The following is a 23,259-nucleotide window of genomic DNA, read 5'->3' as shown; positions in this document are numbered from 1 at the left end:
GTCAGCTAGGAGGGGATGGGGGTGGGGAAAGGGCCGTTTCCTGGGATTTTTCCACCCCATTGTCCCCCATCCGACCACCTTGCCCACCTGCTGGGAACTGCAGCGCGGCAGCATGCCAGGTTGAAATGCCATTCACTGCTGTCCAGAGAAATGCACCAAAAAAAACAAAACAAAAAAACAAACAAAAAGAAAGAAAAACAAAACAAAATCAACCAATAAAAATTCCAAAAAGATTCAAACTTAAGAAATAAACCCATATTTACATTTTACACATTTTTCTTTTTTCAAATTTTCCACGTCGAGAGGAATTTTTTCCCTCTTTTTTTAATACTGAGATTTTTCCCACAAAGAATGTGGCTGATTTTCTTCGTTATTCGCGCCCTCCATCTTTCTCTGTATCTTCCCCATCCCCCACTCTTTCTCTCTCCTTTTTTCATACTCCCTGTTTTTAGCCCACCTTCTGCGGATTGGTGGCCCTCACACCCTGCTCGTATGTGATTCGCTGGCTGATAAGATATTGGGCTGCCTGTGTAGCGGCTGGCGATCCGGTAATGGTAACTTTACGATTTCTGGTGCCAGGAACAAACTCTCCCTTTTTTGAGATCTGAATGCGGGCTCCCGTCAGTTCTTGGTACTCCACAAGCGTTTTGCCTCCCTTCCCCAAAATGGCGCCCACCAAGTTCTCCGGCACTGCAATCTCCACCACATCTTTCGCCCCCTCTGTCAGCTTCTCAGTGGCCAGTAGGGAGCTCGCCACCAACGGGGAAGCGGCACTCAGGTAGCCATTGGTGGCTCCAGTGGCGGCGGCGAGCGAGCCTAGCGTGAAACCTCCCAGGCTGGCCGCCGGGTGGCCGGCGCCGGTGGACGCATCATTGGCGTAGGAGGCTAGCAGGTTGGCGGCCGCGGCTGCAGCAGGGTTAGCGCTTGCAGCCACAGCGGCGAGGACTCCTGAGGCGGCTGCAGGGTTTAGCCCTAGACCCAGGGAGTTGGTATTGTATCCATAGCTGGCTAACGTGTTTAGTGCGGACGTGATAGCCAGCAGGTCATTCCCTGAGAAGCTGGACATGGTGGTGGGGAAAGCGCCCACTCCAGCCAGACTGGCCTGCCCCAGGAGACTTGAGGCCGTGGCCGCCGCCGCCGCGGCAGCAGCCGGCATCACCTCTGCAGAGTTGGCGTACGGAGAACCAGTGGGGTTGGAGTTGGCCACGGGGCCGGAGATGTTGGAGTAGCTGATGTTCAGACAGCTGCTGCTCTGTGGGTCCTCCTGGATCTTCTGGACGATGATCTCGACGGCCTTGCGGTTCTGCTCGGGCTCTCCGCTGATGGTGACAACGCGTTCCTGCAGGTTAATACCTTCGGGTTTCTGTGAGAGCTGGACCCAGGCACCGGACTGCTCCATGACGGCCTTCACGGTGGCTCCGCCTTTGCCGATGATCAGCCCTGCTGTACTGTTGGGCACTATCAGCTTGGCCTGAAGGAAACATAAGCAGAGAGGCTGGTGTCAGTTAATGAGTCACTCTAGTAGTCTAGGAAGCGCCATTTCTCATTTTTGTGATTTAAAAGTAGAAAGTGTGAATTTATTTTTTATCCACTGGGAGCCCATTAGTTGCAGCCCAACCAATGTCTTTGAACACAAACAACTACTTTTGCGGCAACTGCGCCTGTATGTGTTTAAACCAAAGCCTGGCTTTTAGACTTTACAGTAATTATTTTGCTTCAAGTTGCCATTTCATCAATTGCTGTATCATTAAAGCATTAATCAAATTACATTTGACAGAAGAGCTTTATCTTGTAATTTAGTGCAACAGCAAAATAGTGTTCTCAGTGAGTATGTTTTTGATAATGTCTGCGAAAACAATTTCCTCTTTAATTGATACTTTGCAGTCACGTGATATCTGGCGGGCAACAAACGCGGTTAGTGCATCCAATCGCACAACAACTATCTGACATGTCGTGTACACCTCAAAACACCAACTTTTGTATATTAAAACTGGCAACGTCCTGGCAAGATCCTTGATTAGTTTACTGGTTTTCGTTGCTAGAGAATGAAGTTCTTGCCCGCCAGCCAGTACAACTGACGTCACGTGCAAAGTATCAATAGAGGGGGAAAAAAAACTGTAAACAGTGGTTACCATGGTTTCTTCCTTAACTTAGAAAGGCTTGCTCCTCTGATCAAGCAGTGACTCACACTGGTACTTTTTACCAAAGCTTTACACAGTACATACTGATCTTGTTAAAATGTTGAAAAAAGCACCCTTGAATGTGGTGGTTAAAATGTTTTCTTGCCTAACAAAAAAAAAATCTGAATTTGTTTCTATGTTCCATTTTAGGTGCTGTTAACTGCGTAGTAACCAAAAGCTGTAAAATAGTATAAAAGGATTAGAAACATTTGGTTTAAAAGAGTATTTTTTTTAAAAGTCTAGCCAAATCTAAAATTTTTAACTATTTTATCACACTCACTCAAAACATTTTTTATTTTAATTTTTTTTAGATTAAATTAATAATAAAATTCCATCAAATTGAAATGAATAATCCCTTGCGTATTTGAATTGAATAACTGAACAATCCTCAATCAATTATACTGTTATTTTTGAGTGTAGGCTGCAAAATATCACATTAAAATACAAAATCTGTAAAAAAAATAAATAAATAAAAAGTTTAGCTGAGTGTTGGTATTGTTAACTAAAACTATTAAAAATACTTTTCACTAATTGAAATAAAGCTAAAATAAAATATAAATATTAGATAAAACACTTTAAAAAACGCTAAGAAATGTTGCAACTAACTGAATAAAATAAGTTGATTTACTAAAATTACTAAAACTAAAAGTGAAATAAAAAACATACCAAAATTACAAAAAATGTAACTAAAATTAAAATTAATTTGAATGAATGATATAAAAAAAGCTCATTCAAATTATAAATATAATAGTATATAAATAATACTGAGTTGACACTGGTTTTTCTGAAATATATAAGAAAATATGAGATAATAAATATAAATATTATTATATTAGTTAACATTACAAAAGAAGAAAATACTGCAGCACTGATGAGACCAGAAAATTATGTATTAGAAGATAAATATAAAGATGTGTTTTGTTCTTGTACTTCCTGAGCAGTGAATCACTAGGTAAAAACAGGCTCCTCCTGAAAAGCATCGACTCCCAGGGGTCAGTGTTTCCATGGAAACTCAATTCCAGCATTCAAGAGGGACTGAAAGGGAGTCGGAATGATGCATAGCAACCAACCAACCACCCTTCCACCCCCCACCTCACATGCTCGCAACCATTCACTTAAAAACACCAGCTACTTGTGCCACAACAGTGCGTATGCTCATACACTACCAACAATTCTGTAAGAAAACACACACTTTTTGATTTTCACTTGTGTAACTTGACATATTCACTTATTAATTGAACTGACAAATTAGCGATTGATCTCTTTGATCATTGCCGGATACATCTACGCACTGTAGCATTGTGAGAAAACAAAATATGCGGTGTGGTGTTCGCTTTGACAGTTAATTACTCTGTATAATGAAAAGCTCCAGCCCTCCGAGAGAGCGCTTTGACAATGCTGGATTCAGAATATTTGCACTGTCAAAATGACAGATAGAGAGATGAAAATTGTAAAAAGGGGAGAAGAGAGGAGCGGGTAGATGTGGGTGAAGAAGGATGTGTGTTTGTGGGGGCGTGTTTCTGTATGTGTGTGTGTGTGTGTGTGTGTGTGTGTGTGTGTGTATTTACGAACAAAGCCAAGGAGAGACTAGAGGAAAGGAGAGAGAGGTTGGGGAGGGGTGGTGATCGGCTCAGCCTTTACGTTTGTTTCTTTTGTCGCTTCGTTCTTTTCACTCTTTGCCTCAAGGTCTGCTGAAGCTCGCTGCCCACAGACATGTCTTTACAGAGGCTGTTTAGCCTTGCCACTGTAGCTCCAATTCTCATTCAGCTCAACTGAATTAGCATAGAAATGAAAAACTGCCGACAGGTAATTTCATGGACTCCTACATTCACCTTTTATCTTGCTAGAATACACAGAACTTTGTTTAGAGAACATTTTGAGCAAAATAATCATATTCACAATTATCGTTAAATGCATTGGAAAGCAGATTGTTTTTGGCACTAGAGATGTACTGTGATTGATCAGTTCATATACAGTGCAGTCCGAAAGTGAAAAAAACACATCAGTCAGCAGATCTATTAGCAGATTAAAAATTTAGACCTTTTGTATAAAGGAGTTCACATAATGTCAAAAATAGTTTAGTGACCCCGAAATCTGAAATATTATTTTGTTTCTTTTGTCACTTTGTCAAAATCCTAAAACTTTTTGCCAGCCTTAAATTAGATTTTGTATTAATGTGGTCTTTAAAAAAAAATCACTAATAAAAATCATTAATATATTAATAATTACACTTCCAAACTCCAGATCTTGATCCCAAATGTTCACATATTAAACGTTTTTATTAAATACGTATACTGTATGTATACTATTAATTAATAAATATTGAACATAATAAATAATGAAATTAATAAATATAAAAAAATTCCAAATAAAAAGACTGATAATAATGCCTATGTATACACACTTCGCTTAAAAGTTTGGGCTCGGTATGATTTTGTAAAATGTTTTTGAAAGTCTCTTTGCTCACTAAAAACAATACACTTTAATACACTTTAAAATGGAATTGTAAATCTGTAACATTATAAATGTAACCAGAAAATGCTTAAATGAAAAGAAAATGTATCTGAAAATAAATGTTTAATTACTTTATCTGATCAATATATCCATATGACACAGATGACTATTAGCATAATTAAGTGGCATTTGTTGCTACTTTTAGCAGATCCAGCTCCTTCCTCTTCCTTCCTCTTTCTTTATGATGCCATAATTTGCTATGATGGCATTTGGCAGGAGAAGTGCTGATAGAATCGAGCCTGTTGGGTAGGAACCGAGCAGCGTCGACACATATTCAAGTTAATTTGACTGAATGCATCCAAGTGCTGAGCTAGAGGAGGTGGATGCCCGCTTCGTCTATCTATAAAAGAGTGAACGGAAGAGGAGGCTGAGACAGAGAAATAAAGAGTGCAAGACAGAGAGAGAGAGAGAGAGAGAGAGAGAGAGAGAGAGAGAGAGAGAGAGAGAGAGAGAGAGAGACGCCTGCTGCTGCTGCGCCACCAGTCATCTGGGACTAGAAGCCTTTGATGAATTGTCGGGAGGATGCTGCAGGGGGTTGTGGGTAATGGGCAATGAAAGATTGGTCAGCCATGAAGGACATGTATGCACTCCTTATGCAGACTGTGTTACTTTGTTCTATTCCTGCTAAAAAAAATAAAAAATAAAATAATAATGAGAGCAACATCTAAGACACAAATTAATCAAAGGATACAGTCTCGTTCTGTGTGTGTTTTTGCTGAACGGGCAGATGAGGCCCCGGGAGTCTTCGTATCCGGCTGCGCATTATAAAAAACCTTCTGCCACTGAAAAAAAAGCAGTTCAAACTTCCTCTAAACTCTTTCAACTAGGGCTGCATGATATTGGAAAAAACTTTGCGATATTTACTTTTTCTGCTATATGTATATTGCAATATGAATAAATGCAAATTTAAAAAGCTGGAAAATTCTTGTTTAATCCTGAATACTTTTTTTAGTGCAAAGCACACTTTTATGGCTGAACGATTTGGGATAAAAATAAATAAATAAATAAATAATTTAATTCGGGTGTTCACACTTGGATTTACCATTTACAAAAACTAACACAAGCCTTCAGTAAACATAAAGTGAACAGTTTAAAAATATATATCTCTTCACTTGAGTTTGCATATGGCACATTTCCACTATTTTTGACCAATTCAGTATAAAATAGTTATTTTTTATTATTAAATAATATATTAAACTAAATAAGAAAGATATTGTAATATTGTAACTGTTGTACTGTTAAAGTACTTAAATAATATTTGTGATTTTTATTATAATTATTATTAAAGGAGACATATCATGCTTTTAAATCGTTCCTTTTTACATATAAATCATACATTTGTAGTCTATATAAAGCGGAACTGCAATGCTTGGGTCTGAATTCCTCATTATTATAGCTCCACAGGCCCCTTTTCTACCCCTTTTCTGATGTGCGTCTGAGAGCAACTCGTTTTGGTGCGGTCTCTTTAAATACAATTGAGACACTTCATACCCCGCCCCCTCTCCAGGTTGCAGAGGTGACACTCGGTTCAACTCCACCCCGTTCGGCCATTTTTGTAGTTTGATAGCAGAGATACGATTATCTAGCGGCACAGAAACGTTTTATTCACACGTTATTAACAAAATGTCAACAACGGAAGACTTGTCCAGCCAGCCTTACATGTTCGAGCCAGAGTCGGAGCAGGAGCGAGATGAAAATGAAGACGACGAACCTGCAGAACAACGTCTTCATATGGATGTATCGCATTGGTGTGTAACTGTATTTACACATGAAACATTGGTCTTCCGACCTTTACCACCGTGTCGATTTATTTTGATTAATATGTGCGAGGGAGAGAGAGCAAGACAGCGTCTAGTTTGGAGACGGTGATGTCTTGTTTACACTTTCGCCTGGCTCCGAAGAGAGAGAGTGAGCGCGCGCGCGACCGGGTCTCTCTCTCTCTGCTCACAAGCGCGGCAGTTCATCTACATTAGACGGTGTAATGAAGCGTGTGGGTTACTACATCCAACAACCGAACATTTTAACTTACCCCTTCGTAACTTCTGCATCCTTTAGCTTGGACTACAAAATTGCAGCGAGAAATAAAAATGGCGGATTGCTCGAAGTGTTGGGCCGGAAGTCAATGTCCTTATTTGGCAGTTCCGCTGCAAATACTGTGACGTAATAGTTCAAAAAACGTCATAGAGAACAGAAAAATCGGAACAGGTTGAAAAATATGACCAAAACAGAATATAAAGATATCAACGAAGCACCTGAAGAGAATAATTTCATCTTTTCTGTACTTCTAAACACTCCAAATATACAACAAAATGCATATAAGGGCTAAAAAAGTGGATTTAGCATGATATGTCCCCTTTAAATAACATTCAACTAAATATAATTGTAATATTGTATCATAAACTAAGAAAATCTAATATATTTCATAAAAATAGTTTTATTTCACAGTACAACTGTAAAATTACAGTACTAATATTGACATTTTCCATTTTCAAACGTAAAACCATCAAACTTTTATTTTGAATGGCAAATGGATGTATGCGCTGCCGGTTTCAGAGGGAAACTCGGCACTTTGCACGCGGGCAGCTCGTGGACCTGTGAACCACTGCATCATGGGATGTGGATGAGCAGTGCCACTCTGGAGCCGGTAGCGCATATATTTATTTAATTAAATTGCAGTCTGCACGATTTGACTATCACACTAAGCCATATCGCGATAGCGATTTTATTTCGGTATATCGTGGAGTCCTGCTTTCTACTGATGTGCCATCAAAATGTACCCAGTCCTGAAGGTGACAAGGGGTCTCAAACAATGACCCCTGGCGCATCCCACCCGACTCGGGCACACAGCAACTGTTTCCCCCCTCCCAACCTCTGTCCCCGAAACAGTGCCTGACTCTAGAGCCGTAGCTGTTTGCACTTTGAAGTCTTAAGCGCTTGCCTTTGGGTTAATCGCCTGTCTCCTGATCCCGGGCTTAGCCGCCCATCTCTGTACAGCATCTGCCTGTGTGCTCTGGCTGCTGGCATTGACAAAGAAAAGAAAAAAGACTCCATACGAGTTAAAAATAACACTCTGTCCTCCTCCTCCTTCTCACCTTGGTCACTGTCGTGAGAGGTTGTTGTTTGCTAGCGAGGGTCCTGTATGAGTGGTCACACTCTCAATTTTCACTCCCTATAATTCTTTCTGTCAGGCTCAGGCACAGCAAGTCGTTTTATATTTTGAGCACAAGAGCAAAATGCAACGGGCAAGGGATTACGCCATTTGAGCTTCTCAATGAATTTGTAGTGCCAAGGAACTCATTTAACCTGGTATTCAATTTCTTGTTTTTCTACTTTTAGACATGATGATGCTTAAAATAAGGATATTTTTTGAGACATATCAAAGCAATTAACATGTATTTATGACTGCAAGATACCAGTTTACTTCATATATAAACAAATAATTGTAACTATCAGCTCTTTAGACAGCATTAAATAACCCCAAATCACACGAGTGATGCTCCCAAAAATTACAGTCTATCCCGTAATGGCCAAACTCATATTAAACTAAAATAAGGTCCTTGGCTTCCCCAAAATCCAGTGTGCTGCTCTCTTCAACAATAAATATTAATATTTACAGTCTCAGAATGGTGACAAACATTCTGAAATCTTATTTAAGGGATAATTTACCCAAAAATGAGAATACTGCCATCATTTACTTTTTTTCAAACCAGTATGACTTTCTTCTCTGTAACATAAATTTGTCAATACAATAAAGTCACCGGGGTCCTAAACAACATTGGATCCCATTAACTTAACATTAGTTGATGCACTATATGAACTAATATGAATGATCAAGGATAATTTTTTTTATATTTAAAAAGTACATTACATTTTCATGGTTCAGTACTGTTTACAATTTTTTTTAAAAATAAAGTTCAGCACTATGTTATGTGTTATGTGTGGTTTCATTCAGAATCCATTTTAAAAACTGTTGGTTGATTAATCGATTATAGGCCAGTGCATTTAAAATCAACTTTAAAATCCACTATCGGTCGACTTCTCGAAATGAGTGCGAGTAAATTATGACAGAATTTGGTAAACTATGCCTTGAAGCTCATATATCACTTATTTGCATGTTTAAATATGATTAGATTTTTAAATAAGGATTTCTACATAAAACATCTGAACATTATGATCTAGTCTTGACACAGAAACATCACAGATCTCTTCAGAACTCAAACGCAGAGCAACACCAAATTAAGTATGCGCCTTACAAATGCATATTTAATGAAGATCTAATTTATTATTGATTTTTATGCCATTTCGGACAGCTCAAGTCCTGCATCCATCAAAGAATGTTACAACTCGTATCTCCAGGGGTCTGGCTCAGGATTAGAGATGTACGAGCTACGGATAGACAACATCCTCTCACACATAGACAATATGAGATCACCACAGTCCAATATCAACGGGGCGACCTGTATTTAAGGTAGGTGTGACACTTGCTGTGAGACTTGATATAGACATGTCAATTCTTCTGAAATAGCCAATATGATCCCTGATAATAATGCTCAACATTCTGACTTATTAATATCCTCTTGTATCATCGGACATGTGATTTCAGAGCTTGATTTTGCATATATTGTAGATTGACAAGAGACTTTTTAGTGTTTCTGGTTATAAAATAATGTTTTGAAATGATTAGATCCCAAACTAAGGAAGACATTTTTATAGTGAATTTATATTTGGGTTGGTATTTGAGTGCAATTTGTGAGTACAATAACAATAAAATTATGTCTTGAAATTAAAATTAGACCATTTTAAAGCTGAAAAATTAGATTTCACTCACAAAAAAGGCATTTTGGCCAATTAAATATTTTATTTTATATAAATAAAAAACAATCATTATAAATATTTCCATGATTTTTCAAGACCTGGAAACCACAATTCCCTGATATTTTCCCTGTGAGAACCTTGTAGAAATCATAAGAAAGTGTGCATAAGTTGCACACATGCTTTCCACAAACACGCCGTGACTGTATAAACAAACATCTAACAAAACTGCCAGTCTGCAAATACTAAAGACACACAACACAGACAGCATCTGTCCTTTCTTTCACCCAAAAGAGATTTGAGCCCAGCATTAGAGGATGTACTTCCTTGTCCAACAACCAATGTTGTGTAAGACTCTCCCTCTCCATTGGCTCTTCTGGAAATTAGATCGATCCTCCGTGGAGAGACAGTGACCTTTTTCCTGGCCGGCTGATGGATTTGAAGGTTAAAAAAGGCATAAAATATTTTAGCCAGTCATCATCCCTCCAGAGACCGGAGCAGGGAGGGGAGGGAAGGTTGGGCTATCGGGCGAGAGATTTTTTTCTTCTTCTTCAATTTTAGACGTTATAGCAATTTTCCTGATGTCGCTTTTAATTTAGGAGATGAGCAGGGAACACAGCAGTGTTTCGCTTGGCTGTCTCTATGTGTGTGTGCGGGCGTAGTGCTCCAATGAGAACTTTTATTAGATTCATGATGCAGGATAATTAAATAGGCTGGCTTTGGTGGTGTCGTGAAGGGAAAGGATGGTTTGAAACAGCACAGCCACTTAAGGCAATCCCACTGATCAATATAATAGAAGTAAAGCTGTGGGTTATTATGAAAAAGGCCAGTGATGCATGGAGAAAATCACTCTTTTCTCTTTGATGTAGAAATAGAGATTACAGAGAAATTGTTCCATTTTTCAAAGTCATAAGCGAAGCAGGAGGAACCTTTGATGGTGTTCCTGTGCCAAATCAAAATGTGAATAAATACTATGTGAATAAGCTTCACAATTAATTTCATAGCTTTAATGAAAGTCCAGAATATGCGCTTCTTTTCTCTTTATTGCTTAGCGAATTATTGTAATTGCAATATGCACTACTATAGATTTTCAGTTGAATAAATTACATTGGGATTGATTTGTTTGGGTATGCAGTAAGTGCATTATTTTGCTCACATATACAGCATCTGCCAGCTCTTCAGCGATGAAAATGGCCAACTGCATTGATTCACTGTGTCTACCTATAGACAACATTAGGAACTCTTGCATTCCTCTGCATTAATGGTTCATTTCCTTTGTAGATAGGAAAAACAGGATGTGGGAAGCAGGCAGAGGAAAGGATCAGAGGAAACCTGTGCTGACAAGAGGAAGCCACTGAAGGTTGGCACTTCACCATTTGAGTTCAGTCAAACTCTGTTGGAAACAATGAGGCGTCCATAACAATCAGCCATCTAGATGACCAGATTGATTTCCTGTGCTGATGGGTGGGTGGATTAAGTTAGGTGTCAGCCGTGCTCCTGCCCTGACCATTTGGTTGCAGGATCAGCGGTTGATGTTCCTGACCCGAAATTAGCAGCTGTCACTTAATATGACTTTAATTCTTGCCCTCTATCTCTCAATCAGTGTGCACTGCAATGAGATACATGCCATGACAGCTGCACGTGTGGTGACAATTGGAAAAGAACGCAAAGGCAATGCAAGATCATATGACATCGATCACAACTCACTGTGGCCAAAACCGGACTGGCATTGGCAAAATTCTGACCAGCGAAAAGTAAGATAGATCATCTAGTACCAAACGAAATAAAATATAAACAAAATATTGACATAAAAATGTACAAAATTGAATGACTTAATATTATGTATATATATATATATATATATATATATATATATATATATATTTCATTAAAATATATTTCATTATATGACTAAAAAATATATATTTAAACGATATGTTGAAGTACCAATGCCTATCCATCAGTCTATCTATAAGGTCTGATCAACAGTTTGATCAATTTTTTCAAGGACAGTTAGTTATGACTCAACTGTACATCCTCATATTGAACATTTTTAATATATCACCACAATCTAAACTCTCTGCAACCCTGTACGTATATATATCATAATCATACAAATATAGTTTGTCATATTGCAGAGTGCAGCAGAATGCAGTGATGCTGTCCCAGCAGAGACAATAGTGTGCACTAAATTGAGTTGTGTTGCTCCGCTGATAAGCTCTATAATTACATGCATAAATAATTAGGTCGGCAACTCTGCAGGGGTAAGCGTCTTGGACTTATGTTCTAGGAATTCAGGTTATGGCCCTGACTTCACAGAAACTGCTCAATAAGCACAAAGAAGAAGCTTCCTTAATGGACAGGCTTAACTAAAAATTAAGAGCAGAAAACGGTAGCATGTCGTAAATTATTCATGAATACAGCCAACTCTGTCTCTTTGTCCTAAAGGTGATTTAATTAAGCAAATAATAAATAAAGGAGAAGAATCATTGATGTGGATGACAACAATGCAGGAGCCCAGCAGATCAATGGACCATAATAATGAAGTGACCGGTGGCGATAATCTCCTAAACAGATAGCCGGTACACAATCAATGACTTGTCTAATTGGAACACACTCCGAATCTTTCGAGAGTTTGTTTGCTTGTATAATACAAAGGCCAAACCAAGTGGGGCCTGTTTGACTGAGTTAACACAGTTTATTAGAAAGGATAATATAATCAAAATGTCCTTCCTCACACTTCATTTCATTCTGTGGCTATATTCATTGGTCTGTTTGCTTGTGCTTTTTATTACAACTTATCAAATGGGAATCAGAAGTGCGGAAAAAAAATCTGATTTAAATATAGAATGAATAAAAAGGAAGTTCACAATCTTGTGCATGTGATCTGCAATTCTGCAAGGATAGAGAGGAAACTGGAAATGAAAAGACACAGGAAATGGGCGAGTTAAAGGAAGTGAAGCCTCACCTGTTTGACACGGTCAGGGTTGACTGTGGTCTGTGGCTGAAGTATACTAACTGGCTCTGTTTTCTGAGCGCTCTGCGGCATCTCCCGCACCTTCTCCGCGATGAAGTCATGGACGCTATTCAGCGCCTCTACAGTGCCCTGGATCAAGCAGACACGCTCTGTTGTTCCTGAAGGACACACACAAAGAGAACTCCAGTTTAACCTCAGTGCGATTTACAGATGTTGTTCAAAGAGTGCTGTAAAATGATTAAGAAAATCGCAGTGCTGTGATGAGGACAGGGCCAAAGGAGCATGTTTTTCCTCATTATAAAATGTTTTACAAGTGAATAAATGAATAATTGTTTTTAAAATGATTTTTTGAAAATAAACATTCATTCAGGTTACCTTAGCCAGCCATATTTAGATCACATGACCAGCCAAAAAATACTTTTTAAATACGCTTTCTCTTCCAGATTAAATTAGTAATGTCAGCATATGTTAGTGCGTAACAAGTCGTCCAAGACGATTGCCATGTCATCAAATAAAATATAATATAATAAACCACCCCAACAGAATTATTGCACACTGAAATATGTACATGTAAACATAACATTTTATATTAGTGCTGTCAAATCGATTAATCGCAATTAATCTAACATAAACATTTTTTGTTTATATATGTGTGTGTGCGTGTGCATAAATATACATATACACAAACACACACACACACATATATTTATGTATGCATACTATATATATATATATATATATATATATATATATATATATATATATATAGTATGCATACATAAATGGGTGTGTACACACACACACACACACACATACATACTACATATCATATATATAAATATAATAATATTTATACACACATATTACATAAACAGAAACTTTTATTTTAGATGTGACAGCACTAATATAAATATAATACATAAATATGTAAACAATTATTCTAAATTAAAATTAATTAAAATTAATTAAAACTGACATTGGCCAAATCTTTTGAAATTCTGACTAGTGAAGTGTTAGATGACCAATGAATAATACACTACTGTACAAAGGGGTCAGTATGATCAGCAAGGCCAAGGATGCAAGGTTTCTACAAACATATTACACAGCACAACTGTATTTAACATCGATAATAATAAGAAAAATTTATTGAGCACCAAATCAGCAAATTTGAATGATTTCTGAAGGATAATGTGCACTGAAGACTTAAAAAAATTAAAAATTTCATTCGTCACCTTTTTTAAGCTCCCTAGTAATGTTTCTAAGCATATTATGTCCCATGTCCCATATTATGTCCCATTTCTAAAGTAACCCATAGTTGTTTTACTGCTTCTGGTTTAAGACGTCAGTACAGCATGTTTTTGCGATTGATGGTGTTTGGAACTGAAACGGTGATGGAATGCTTTTTTCCTTACATGGAAGCAGCATAAAATATCATCAGCTGACAAAATCAGAAATGGCTGATAATAGAAAACGTACTTTCTGTTTTTACTCAACTAAATGATATAATATTATAGTGCACTGTTTGTATGACAGGCACATACAGAGTTTCAGAGTAGTATGTGTTATCAGAGAGTGAATACGTCAGTTATCAATCACATTACACGAGAGACTACAGACATTGTGTTAGGAGGCAAACAAGCAGCATTAAAGCATCTGCCCATGTAAATACCATGGATCTATGTACATGCAGACTGAAGTTATGGGAGCAGCTGCAATAACAGTCGCCTGGCAAAGCTACTATTTTTGGCAGCCTATTCACAGAAAGCCTTCCATTAGACGCCCCAAAGTCTCCACTTTCAATTAATTCTGATACAATATCGGCAATTCGACTCCAGTTCCACCATCTCTCCTACAAAACATGAGGAGGTTCAGTGCATGCACACACATACAAATCACCATTGATTAACTGTGTTTTGGTGCAGACTCTAAAGGAATTAGCCGACTGCGGTTCTCTGATTGGTTACTAATCTTCTACACTATAACAATTTGCCTGAAAGGATATTTATATTCTGGGATATTTATCCTACAAAACCCACACAAAATCACATTGCACCATAAGTGAGACAGTCAAACGTTGCCATTCAGATTCAGAAATAAAGACAAAAGCCTAAAGTAGAAGGGAAGACGGAAAAAAACGCAACCAGACTGATCCGAAGCCAGAATCTCTTGGCTCCCGAGAGGCTGGGAAGAGAATCGGCCCTTATCGGCATGGCGCAGTAGGGTTTTCCGGTTTCCTTTAACCTTCTATTGTTTAGCATGAAAATAATTGGGTTTGGTCCCAGACTAGCTATATGAAGCCGTGTTAATACACTCAAATTGAGGAATCTCAGGATCATGGATGGGATCTTACAAAAAAAGAAAAGAAAAAAAAAGCTTTGCTGAGCTCCCGACAGCTGGCGGCCCAAGAGTAATCTTTGACGGACCAATCGGGGTGGTAGATTATTAGAGCAGAGATCACCATTGTTTTGGCAGGGAGACGAGGGGGTAGGGTGTGGACAACACCATTCAAACAACTGTCAGAGATGGAGGACTAGTTTTGAAACATGACTTATGTTTATGGTGTATATACAATACTGTGCAAAAGTCTTAGGCATGTTAATATCCCCCCCCCACCCACCCACCCCCCCAAAAAAAAGTCAGTTATTTATATCTTTTGCTGTAGTGTGTCAGTAGGAAATATCAGTTTACATTTTCAAACATTCTTTTTGCCATTAATTTTAAAGGGATAGTTCACCCAAAAATGAAAATTCTGTCATCATTTACTCACCCTCAAGTTGTTCCAAACCTGTATGAGTTTCTTTGTTCTGCTGAACACAAAGGAAGATATTTGGAAGAATGTTTGTAATCAACAGATCTCGGTCCCCATTGACTTCCATAGCAGGAAAAAAATATACTATGGTAGTCAATGGGGACCGAGATCTGTTTGGTTACAAACATTCTTCCAAATATCTTCCTTTGTGTTCAGCAGAACAAAGAAACTCATACAGGTTTGGAACAACTTGAGGGTGAGTAAATGATGACAGAATTTTCATTTTTGGATGAACTATCCCTTTAATAATCCAGTGAGATTTGTGTATGCACAAGGAATCTGACTACAGCCGGTATGATCTGATCTCACCATCATCGAATCCGTCTGTGATTACATGAAGAAACAGAAAAAACTTAGACAAACTAAATCCAGAGGAACTGCGGGAACATCTCCAAGATGCCTTCCTGCAAAGCTACAGCACTGTGAAAAGTACTGGCACTTGTGTTAAAATGCTGTAAAGTGAGAATGCTTTCAAAAATAAAATCACACATTGAATTTATTTATGATTTAACTTCTATTAACTAATTTAAATCAATATATGGTGTAACGACCCTTTGCATTTAAAACGGCTTTTGTCCAGGTACACTTGCGCATAGTTTTTCAGGTAGCTTTGCAGGAAGGTTTCTTCAAGCATCTTGGAGACGTTCCCGCAGTTCTTCTGGATTTAGTCTGTCTCAGTTTTTTCTGTTTCTTCATGTAATCACAGACGGACTCGATGATGGTGAGATCAGATCATCCTGGCTGTTGTCAGATTCCTTGTGCATACACAAATCTCACTGGATTATTACAATTAATTGCAAAAAGAATGTTTGGAAATGTAAACTGATATTTTCTACTGACACACTACAGCAAAAGATATAAATAACTGACTTAAAACCAAATTTTTTTTTGGGGGGGGGGGGGGGGGGGGTATTAACATACCTAAGACTTTTGCACAGTACTATACAGTATACACACAATGACCATTAGTTGAACTCAACATGTTAAATACCAAATAGCTGCACAGGCGAGGTTATAGCATACAAGCAGAAAGCTTATGTGATGTGTTGACTGTCTGGATGAAGAGTTCCTGGAGAGGTTGTGATGTGTCTGTTGTGAGATACTCAGCGGGGTATGGGAAAGGGGTGGGGTGGGGGAGTGTTTAGAAAGAGGTCACTGAGGATCTTCTTTCCTCTTGCAAATGGACGGGACACTTTCTGACACACGTTTAAGTTTCTGCTCATGGAGCTCATTGAAAGTGATGGGCAGTTTGCTTTACCACCCATCCAAACACATAAACACCCCCCTCAACAGCGCTCTGCCTCCTCATTAAGACACACCACATAGTAAGGCTGGGCAATAGTATATTTATACACAATATATTTTATATTGTTTGGTTGACAATATAAAATTTACCAACATTTACTTATTAAATGAGAGAGAATTGGTCAAACAAAAACTGGAATGGAGCGTACATACATACAACTACTACCGTTCAATTTTCTTTTTAAATAATTGTTTTTTCAGTAAGGACGCATTACATTGATCAAAGTGACAATAAATAATTTCACAGTAATAGAAAAGATTCTATTTCAAATAAATGGTTCTTGTTCATCAAAGAATCTTGAAAAAATGATCAAAGTTTAAATATTAAGTAGTAGAAACATTTTCAACAGAATAATATAATAAGATAATAATAATAAAGGTTTCTTGAGCATAATTCAGCATGTTAGAATGATTTCTGATGGACCACTGTGAGTCACTGTGCAACTTCTGAAATTAAGGGTTTGGTCTCTAAGCCCAGAGACTATTTGAGACCATTTGATTTTAGAATATGTGTGAGCTTTGTGCTAGTAGCGTTTATGGAAACACAATAAGCTTCAATACAGACCAAGAATTAAAACTAAGAAAAGGTATTGGGCAGTGCGGAGGTGTTTTCTATAGTTGCCTAGGGAATGCCTGCTTGGCTGTTCACTCTTGTACTAAATTGTTTTTATACAGTTGTTAAGTCGATGAGTCATTCATTCCTTGTTCTTGTTGCTAGATGGAGCTCCTCTTTGGTGATTTAGCTACTGAGAACATCATTATTATTGTTGTTGCATGGGCTATCCTTTCTTCACAGGAATGCCAATCTTTTTCCCAAAAGCATGTAAAACAGAGGAGGGCCCTGTTTTCTGTAGTTGCGTGAGTGATGGAGTGTCTGGAAGACTGTTCTAAAGAATAACTCTATCATGACTTCAAAACATACAATGTAAGTCTATAAGGGCCACTAAACAAAACCACATGAGCATGAACAAAACATTAACATGTAGCCTACTATATGGAATGTGAGCTCATTAAAAAAAAAGAAGAGCCAATTAAACAACCTGGTAAACTGTGCAGTAATATGAGGTAATGCCTAGATCCTGCAAATTATTTAGAGAGAGAACAGAAACATGGTGGCTCATAGCAAGGATGGATATTTTGGTCATTTTGTTTACTTGAGTACTAGACAGATAAATCTTATGAGTGCTCAAGGACGGCGGAAAGAGGCGTATAGATCTGCATTATTTTGTTGGTCTATGTACAGACGTTGTTTTTAAGGTGTGTCAGGTTAAAAATAGTCTAGCAGAAACGTGTCACAAGACATCACTCTGATCCAGCTCTGTCTAGCTGTTTGAAAAGGAGAAAGCGTCCTGTGTAAACGCCCTCTAATCTCTGCTGCTGCTGCCACGGATGGAGAGTCAGTGTTGGTGCAAATTGCCGTTGCATACGGTTGAAAATGACACCATAATCAACCCCCCCAAAAAATAAGTTTTTGCATGTAGTTTGATTTCTTGTTTCCAAAACTATAACAAATATGGTACTATAACAAATTTATAGCGGTATATGTTTTTTCACAAAATTATAAAAAAGTGATTAAAAAACAATTAGGCTTAAAGTGGTAGATGATGTTTCCTAAACTATTCAAAAAATATATAATTATAAAAAAAAATTGGTAAAAAAAACATTTTAGATTAGAGTCCAATCCTCACTATTAACTAACTATTAACTACCTAATTACTGATTAATAGTTAGTTTAGGTATTGGGTAGGATTAAGGGATGTAGAATATGGTCATGCAGAATAAGGCATTAATATGTGCTTTATAAGTACTAATAAACAGCCAATATCCTTATGCATGCTAATAAGCAACTAGTTACTAGTGAGAACTGGACCGTAAGCTAAAGTGTTACCAAAAATTCATGAGCAGGTAGATGTTTCCTAAACCAGATGCTGAGAGCTTGTCAATTGGAAGAATAGTGCAGTGTCATGTAGATCACAAATGCTGATCACAAGTCCCACAACACCAAAAGCTGCTAGACGGATTGACCCATTGATTGACAAGATCCAGATTGGGCTCTGAACCCATAGAAATGTCCACAGCAGGCTCAATAACCAATTAAACTGCTGCGTACCACATGACAAATGAGAACAGCTGCCGGAAACACATGGAGAATCTTTCAGAATATACACCGTACGGGCTTGTCCAAGAAACGTCTCTATGCCATATCTCAATATGAGCAAATTTTGTCAAGCTTCCTGATTGCCTCACTCCAAAGAGTCCAACAGTGGCCTCAGAGAATTCATGAACATACGGCCCTGCCTGTGGACGAGGTTACAGATGTTTCCTGGCTTTGGTGTTAGGAGAAAGAAAGAAAAAAAAAGGGGGGGGGGGGGGGGGGAGAGAAAACGAGAGCGAGAGGAAGAATGAGTTGGGGAGGTGGGGGGAATAAAAAACCTAGCCATCTCCCTCGGTGACTCGTATTTTCCTGTCCGCCCATCAAAGGGCGGCTGATTGCAGCCTCCACGTACGAGTCCCTTAGGAGCACATGGGCCATTGTTTTAGCATGGAGCACCCACTACAAGATGAAGCGTTGACTGAAGAGACGAGCAAATTAAAACAGGGGACACCTGGGTCCTGTTGGTGTCAGTGTGCACCATTATGTTAATAACTACATGAATGTTTGGGATAGGGCCAGTCCAGACATATGACATAAGACACATCACCACAGCAACTGGCAGACCCTGAAAATATTGTGGGGCAGCTGCTAATGACGTAATGTGTTTTTATTTTAAAACAGAAAGGAAGGGGTGTTGCATGTGCTTATGTAATCATGAACAGTAAAAAGGAAGAAGAAAGATGGGGATTGGAAATTCGGAAAGAGTTTCCATTCAAATCACTTTATGCTGTTTGAACCGGTATTTTATAGTCTGTCAGGCTGGATGGACACTCCAAATCCAGACGTTTCTTTATGGGCCTAAACTAACCCATGTCAGCAGTCACTAGGGCAGATGGGAATCTCACTTTCCAAGTCTTCTTAAAGGGATAGTTCCCCCAACAAACCTTTGTTCCTTGTGTCTTTGTTCCAAACCTTTATAACTTTCTTTTTTTTCTTTCTGTGGAACACAGCAAAAGTTATTTCGAAGAATTCTTCAACTGTTTTTGTCCGTATAATGAAAGATAATGGGGTCCAAAACAACATGGTGCCCTACTGACTTTCATTGTATGAACACAACAACCAAACAAACAAACAATCTTTTCAATATATCTTCTTTTGTGTTCCGCAGAAACGAGCAAGTCATGCAGGTTTAGAACAACACGAGGGTGAGTAAACGATGACAGAATAAAAATTTCGAAGTGAACTTGGATCAGTTCGGCTTTGCCTTTCCAATGCAACAAGCCTCTTTAAACGGCAGAGGAAGGATAGAAGGGTCTCCAAAGAATAACAAAGGATCTGGAAGAAAGAGTGAATTCCTCTTCAGTGATGTCATTCTTATTGAGAAGTGCTGGGTTTGTCCACCCCTTTTCCTCAGTTTGACCTAAGCCGTCCCCAGCCCCCCACATCTATAGTGACGTCGCCATGGATACGGGGCCCATGTCGTGCAAACAGCTGAAGAGATGCCTGGACTGGGCTGAGATCCTGTCCTCATCTTTTCCCTAATGTTCTCTCTCACCCTCTCAAGACCTTCCTGCACACCCCTCCAAGACCTCACAGAAGGACAAAGAGAGAGCAAGAGACAAAACAACATGCAGTGAGCGAGAAAGAAACACAGTGAGGAAGGGAACGCGATTAAAGGGAAAGCAAAAGAGATTCTTTATTCAATATGTCCAACCCATCAATAAAGAGAGGAAAGAGGGGGTAACATTACTCAGAGAGAAACTAAACTCTCTAAAAAGAAAGATGAAGAATGAAAAAAGAGGTAGGAGATGGGAAGGGGGGTCTGAACTTTCCTGCCAGGTGCCTAACACTGTTTCAAAGGCTCTGGGGAGCTTTTCCACTTTGGCTTAAAAAAGGATATTTTCCTCAACTGTTGTAATCTGTGCATTTTAGATGTGTTGTGATATATTTAGGGCTGTCAATTTAAGAAATGTAATAAAAAATGTATTAGTCACGCCCCCCTGACCATTCCATAAAATTCATTATTGGAGTAATACAAGCTTGAAAATCCTCTGTATGTTCTTGAATCATACACAGCATGTTCTTGCATTTAAGAGTAGCTGGGAAAAATAGAACAGAATAAAAAAAAGAGAGCAAGGATCTCTAGACATGTTCTTCAAAGTGGTGCTCAAGTGCGAGATGCTGAAAAACGAAGCATATGGCAAAACGTAAATAATTAAAAACAACTAAAAAATTATTTGAAAAAAATCTCCTTAATATACAAAATAGTTTGTGATATCACTGTTTTCAAAAATTTGCAACCTACCTACATTACTGTTCAAGCATTTGGGGTCGGTAAGATTTTTTAAATGTTATGTTATGATCACCAAGGCTGCATTTATTTGATCAAAACTCTAGTAAAAACTATAATATTGTGAAATATTATTACAATTTTAAATTGATGACAACTTAAAAACAATCTCTTTTAATTACATTTTAAAATGGAATTTATTCCTGTGATGCAAAGCTGAATTTTCAGCATCATTACTCCAGTCTTAAGTGTCACATGATCCTTCAGAAATCATTCTAATATGATGATCTGATGCTCAACATTTCTTATTATTATTATCACTGTTGAAAACTGTTATGCTGCTGAATATTTTTAATGGAAACCCTGATACATTTTTATTTTCAGATTTCTTTGAAATAGAATTTGTAATTCTTTGAAATATATATATATATATATATTTGTAACAATAGAAAAGTACTTTCCCAAAAAAAAAAAAAAAGTAATACTATCCCCAAACTTTTTAATGACCTCAAACCTATGAATGGTAGTGTTTATCTATTAACATCTAAATAAATGTGTAATGTTATGTAATGTCTTTGAATTATCTTTGAATTGTGCAAATACATCTTGTGATCATTAAAAAAAATGAACTGCCGTTTCATGTAACTAATTCCATTAAACAAATTTACCGAGTGACTTCCCGGATATATTTCTTACATTTCACATATGAAACGAATAAAAATAAAGACTGGGTCCATGAGCTTAGACACTGACTCACTGTTGATGAGGAAATGACTCGAGAGGCAACCAAGGCCAACTCCACGGGTGTGTTATGCAGATTTCTGAAGAGGGAACTGCATTTAGAGATGGCTAATCTCAAGGGACAGAAGAAAGAAAGGGACACGACTGCCAAAATGGGTCGTTTCAAAAGACATTTCAGTCTGTAATCCTATGTGACTCGGTTCTTAAACTCAGATTTCGCAAACCTAAGCCCTGAAGATCACAACCAGCTATTTACTGTCATAAATCTGTTGCATACAAACCTATAAGTCAAATAAGAATGTGATGTTATTTCTGGACGAATCCCTCACATTCTGACTCGCAACTCGAACCCGCAAACTGAAAGTTTAATAAACTAACCTGAGCAGCGTTTCACTTAACACTCATGACTTTGGCGAAACATCATCGATAGCTGCATGAGTTATGTCTTCTAATAAAAATATCAAAAGGTATTTTCAGCAGATCTTTTTTCGAAAGAGTTACAGCTCCTGATTTATGGCTGCTGATGCTTAAACAAACCAGTTGCCTTTGCCTTGCAGGGGAACGGAGAGAAGGTGTAAAATCCATAGATGCTTTAGTGTTTGCTCCTTGTTAGAGGCGACCCTGCTTTACAGCCAGTGAATTTACTGCTGAAATGATTTCAAGTGTTACACAGACTTTCAGTCAGACCTTCCACACACTTGAGAGGGACTATGTGCATTTTTTATTTGTTTCTAGTCATGTGCATTTAACACTGGGACTGAGACTCTATTACAAATCCATTGGATCTGTTTGTGAAGATTTATCAAAACCATCTATCCTCAAGAGGATCTTGTGGATGTTAAGTTGGCACTTTGGTTCAGCTTACTTATTGTAACGAGCAACCAAACTGCTCAGCCAGATCCAACACACGTCTAACGGCTTGTTATACTGAACGCACGGTAACCAGAGCACAATGCCTGACCCGCGTGTCAACATGCACATACAGTAATACACTGTTTGCTTGTCGCACACCTACAACAACTCTTTTCATTTTTCACCATGTATCAATTCACTTCAAAACGTGCTTGAATTAAGCCATTAGAGCAGGAATTTTATCACGCTCAAACTCACACATGTACACTCCCTGGTAACCCATAGTGCATTCGCAATCTCTAAAGGCCGGTGTGGTAACTGGAGCTGGTGTGAATTCCAGGCTTGCACAAATGATTCAAACAGTGACTGATGGTCATCTACATTAGGGTATAGAGAAGAAAGTAACCCACTGGCCCCCATAATTCAGTACATAGTGTGTGGACGACGCAATTAAGATCCCTCCTCTACCTCTTTCCATCCTTTAATATGAATAATGAAGCTGTAAGAAAGCTGCAGAGAGGAGAAAACTGAGCAAGATATTGGAGAGGTTGTGTCACAATGCTTTTGTCATCACATTCCAGTTAACTCTCGGGGCGCTTGGTAAATGTCCATCAGTCCCTCTGTTTTGTCTACTTACAGATTTTTGTGCCTTTCAAATATTTCTAATTTGCAATGTTTCCATAA

The 23,259-nt window shown here is 38.2% G+C and overlaps 1 protein-coding gene across 2 annotated transcripts in view; it reads right to left on the bottom strand.

Moving 5' to 3' along the window:
• Positions 1 to 285: 285 nt before the first annotated feature.
• Positions 286 to 23,259, bottom strand: part of nova2 (NOVA alternative splicing regulator 2) — a 45,779-nt gene continuing 22,805 nt past the window's right edge. For both annotated transcript variants that reach the window (XM_084126143.1, XM_084126142.1), the window contains 2 exons: positions 12,475 to 12,641; positions 286 to 1,471 (listed from right to left, as the gene is read on the bottom strand). In XM_084126143.1, coding sequence (XP_083982269.1) covers positions 449 to 1,471; positions 12,475 to 12,641 — 1,190 coding nt within the window. In that variant the 3' untranslated portion in view covers positions 286 to 448. The remainder of the gene's footprint in view (positions 1,472 to 12,474; positions 12,642 to 23,259) is intronic.

This window comes from Abramis brama, assembly GCF_963993115.1.
Source record: "Abramis brama genome assembly, chromosome: 10".
In the NCBI taxonomy this organism is placed as follows: Eukaryota; Metazoa; Chordata; class Actinopteri; order Cypriniformes; family Leuciscidae; genus Abramis; species Abramis brama.
The sequence above is the reverse complement of the archived record's forward strand: the minus strand, read 5'-3'. Positions and strand labels throughout refer to the sequence as shown.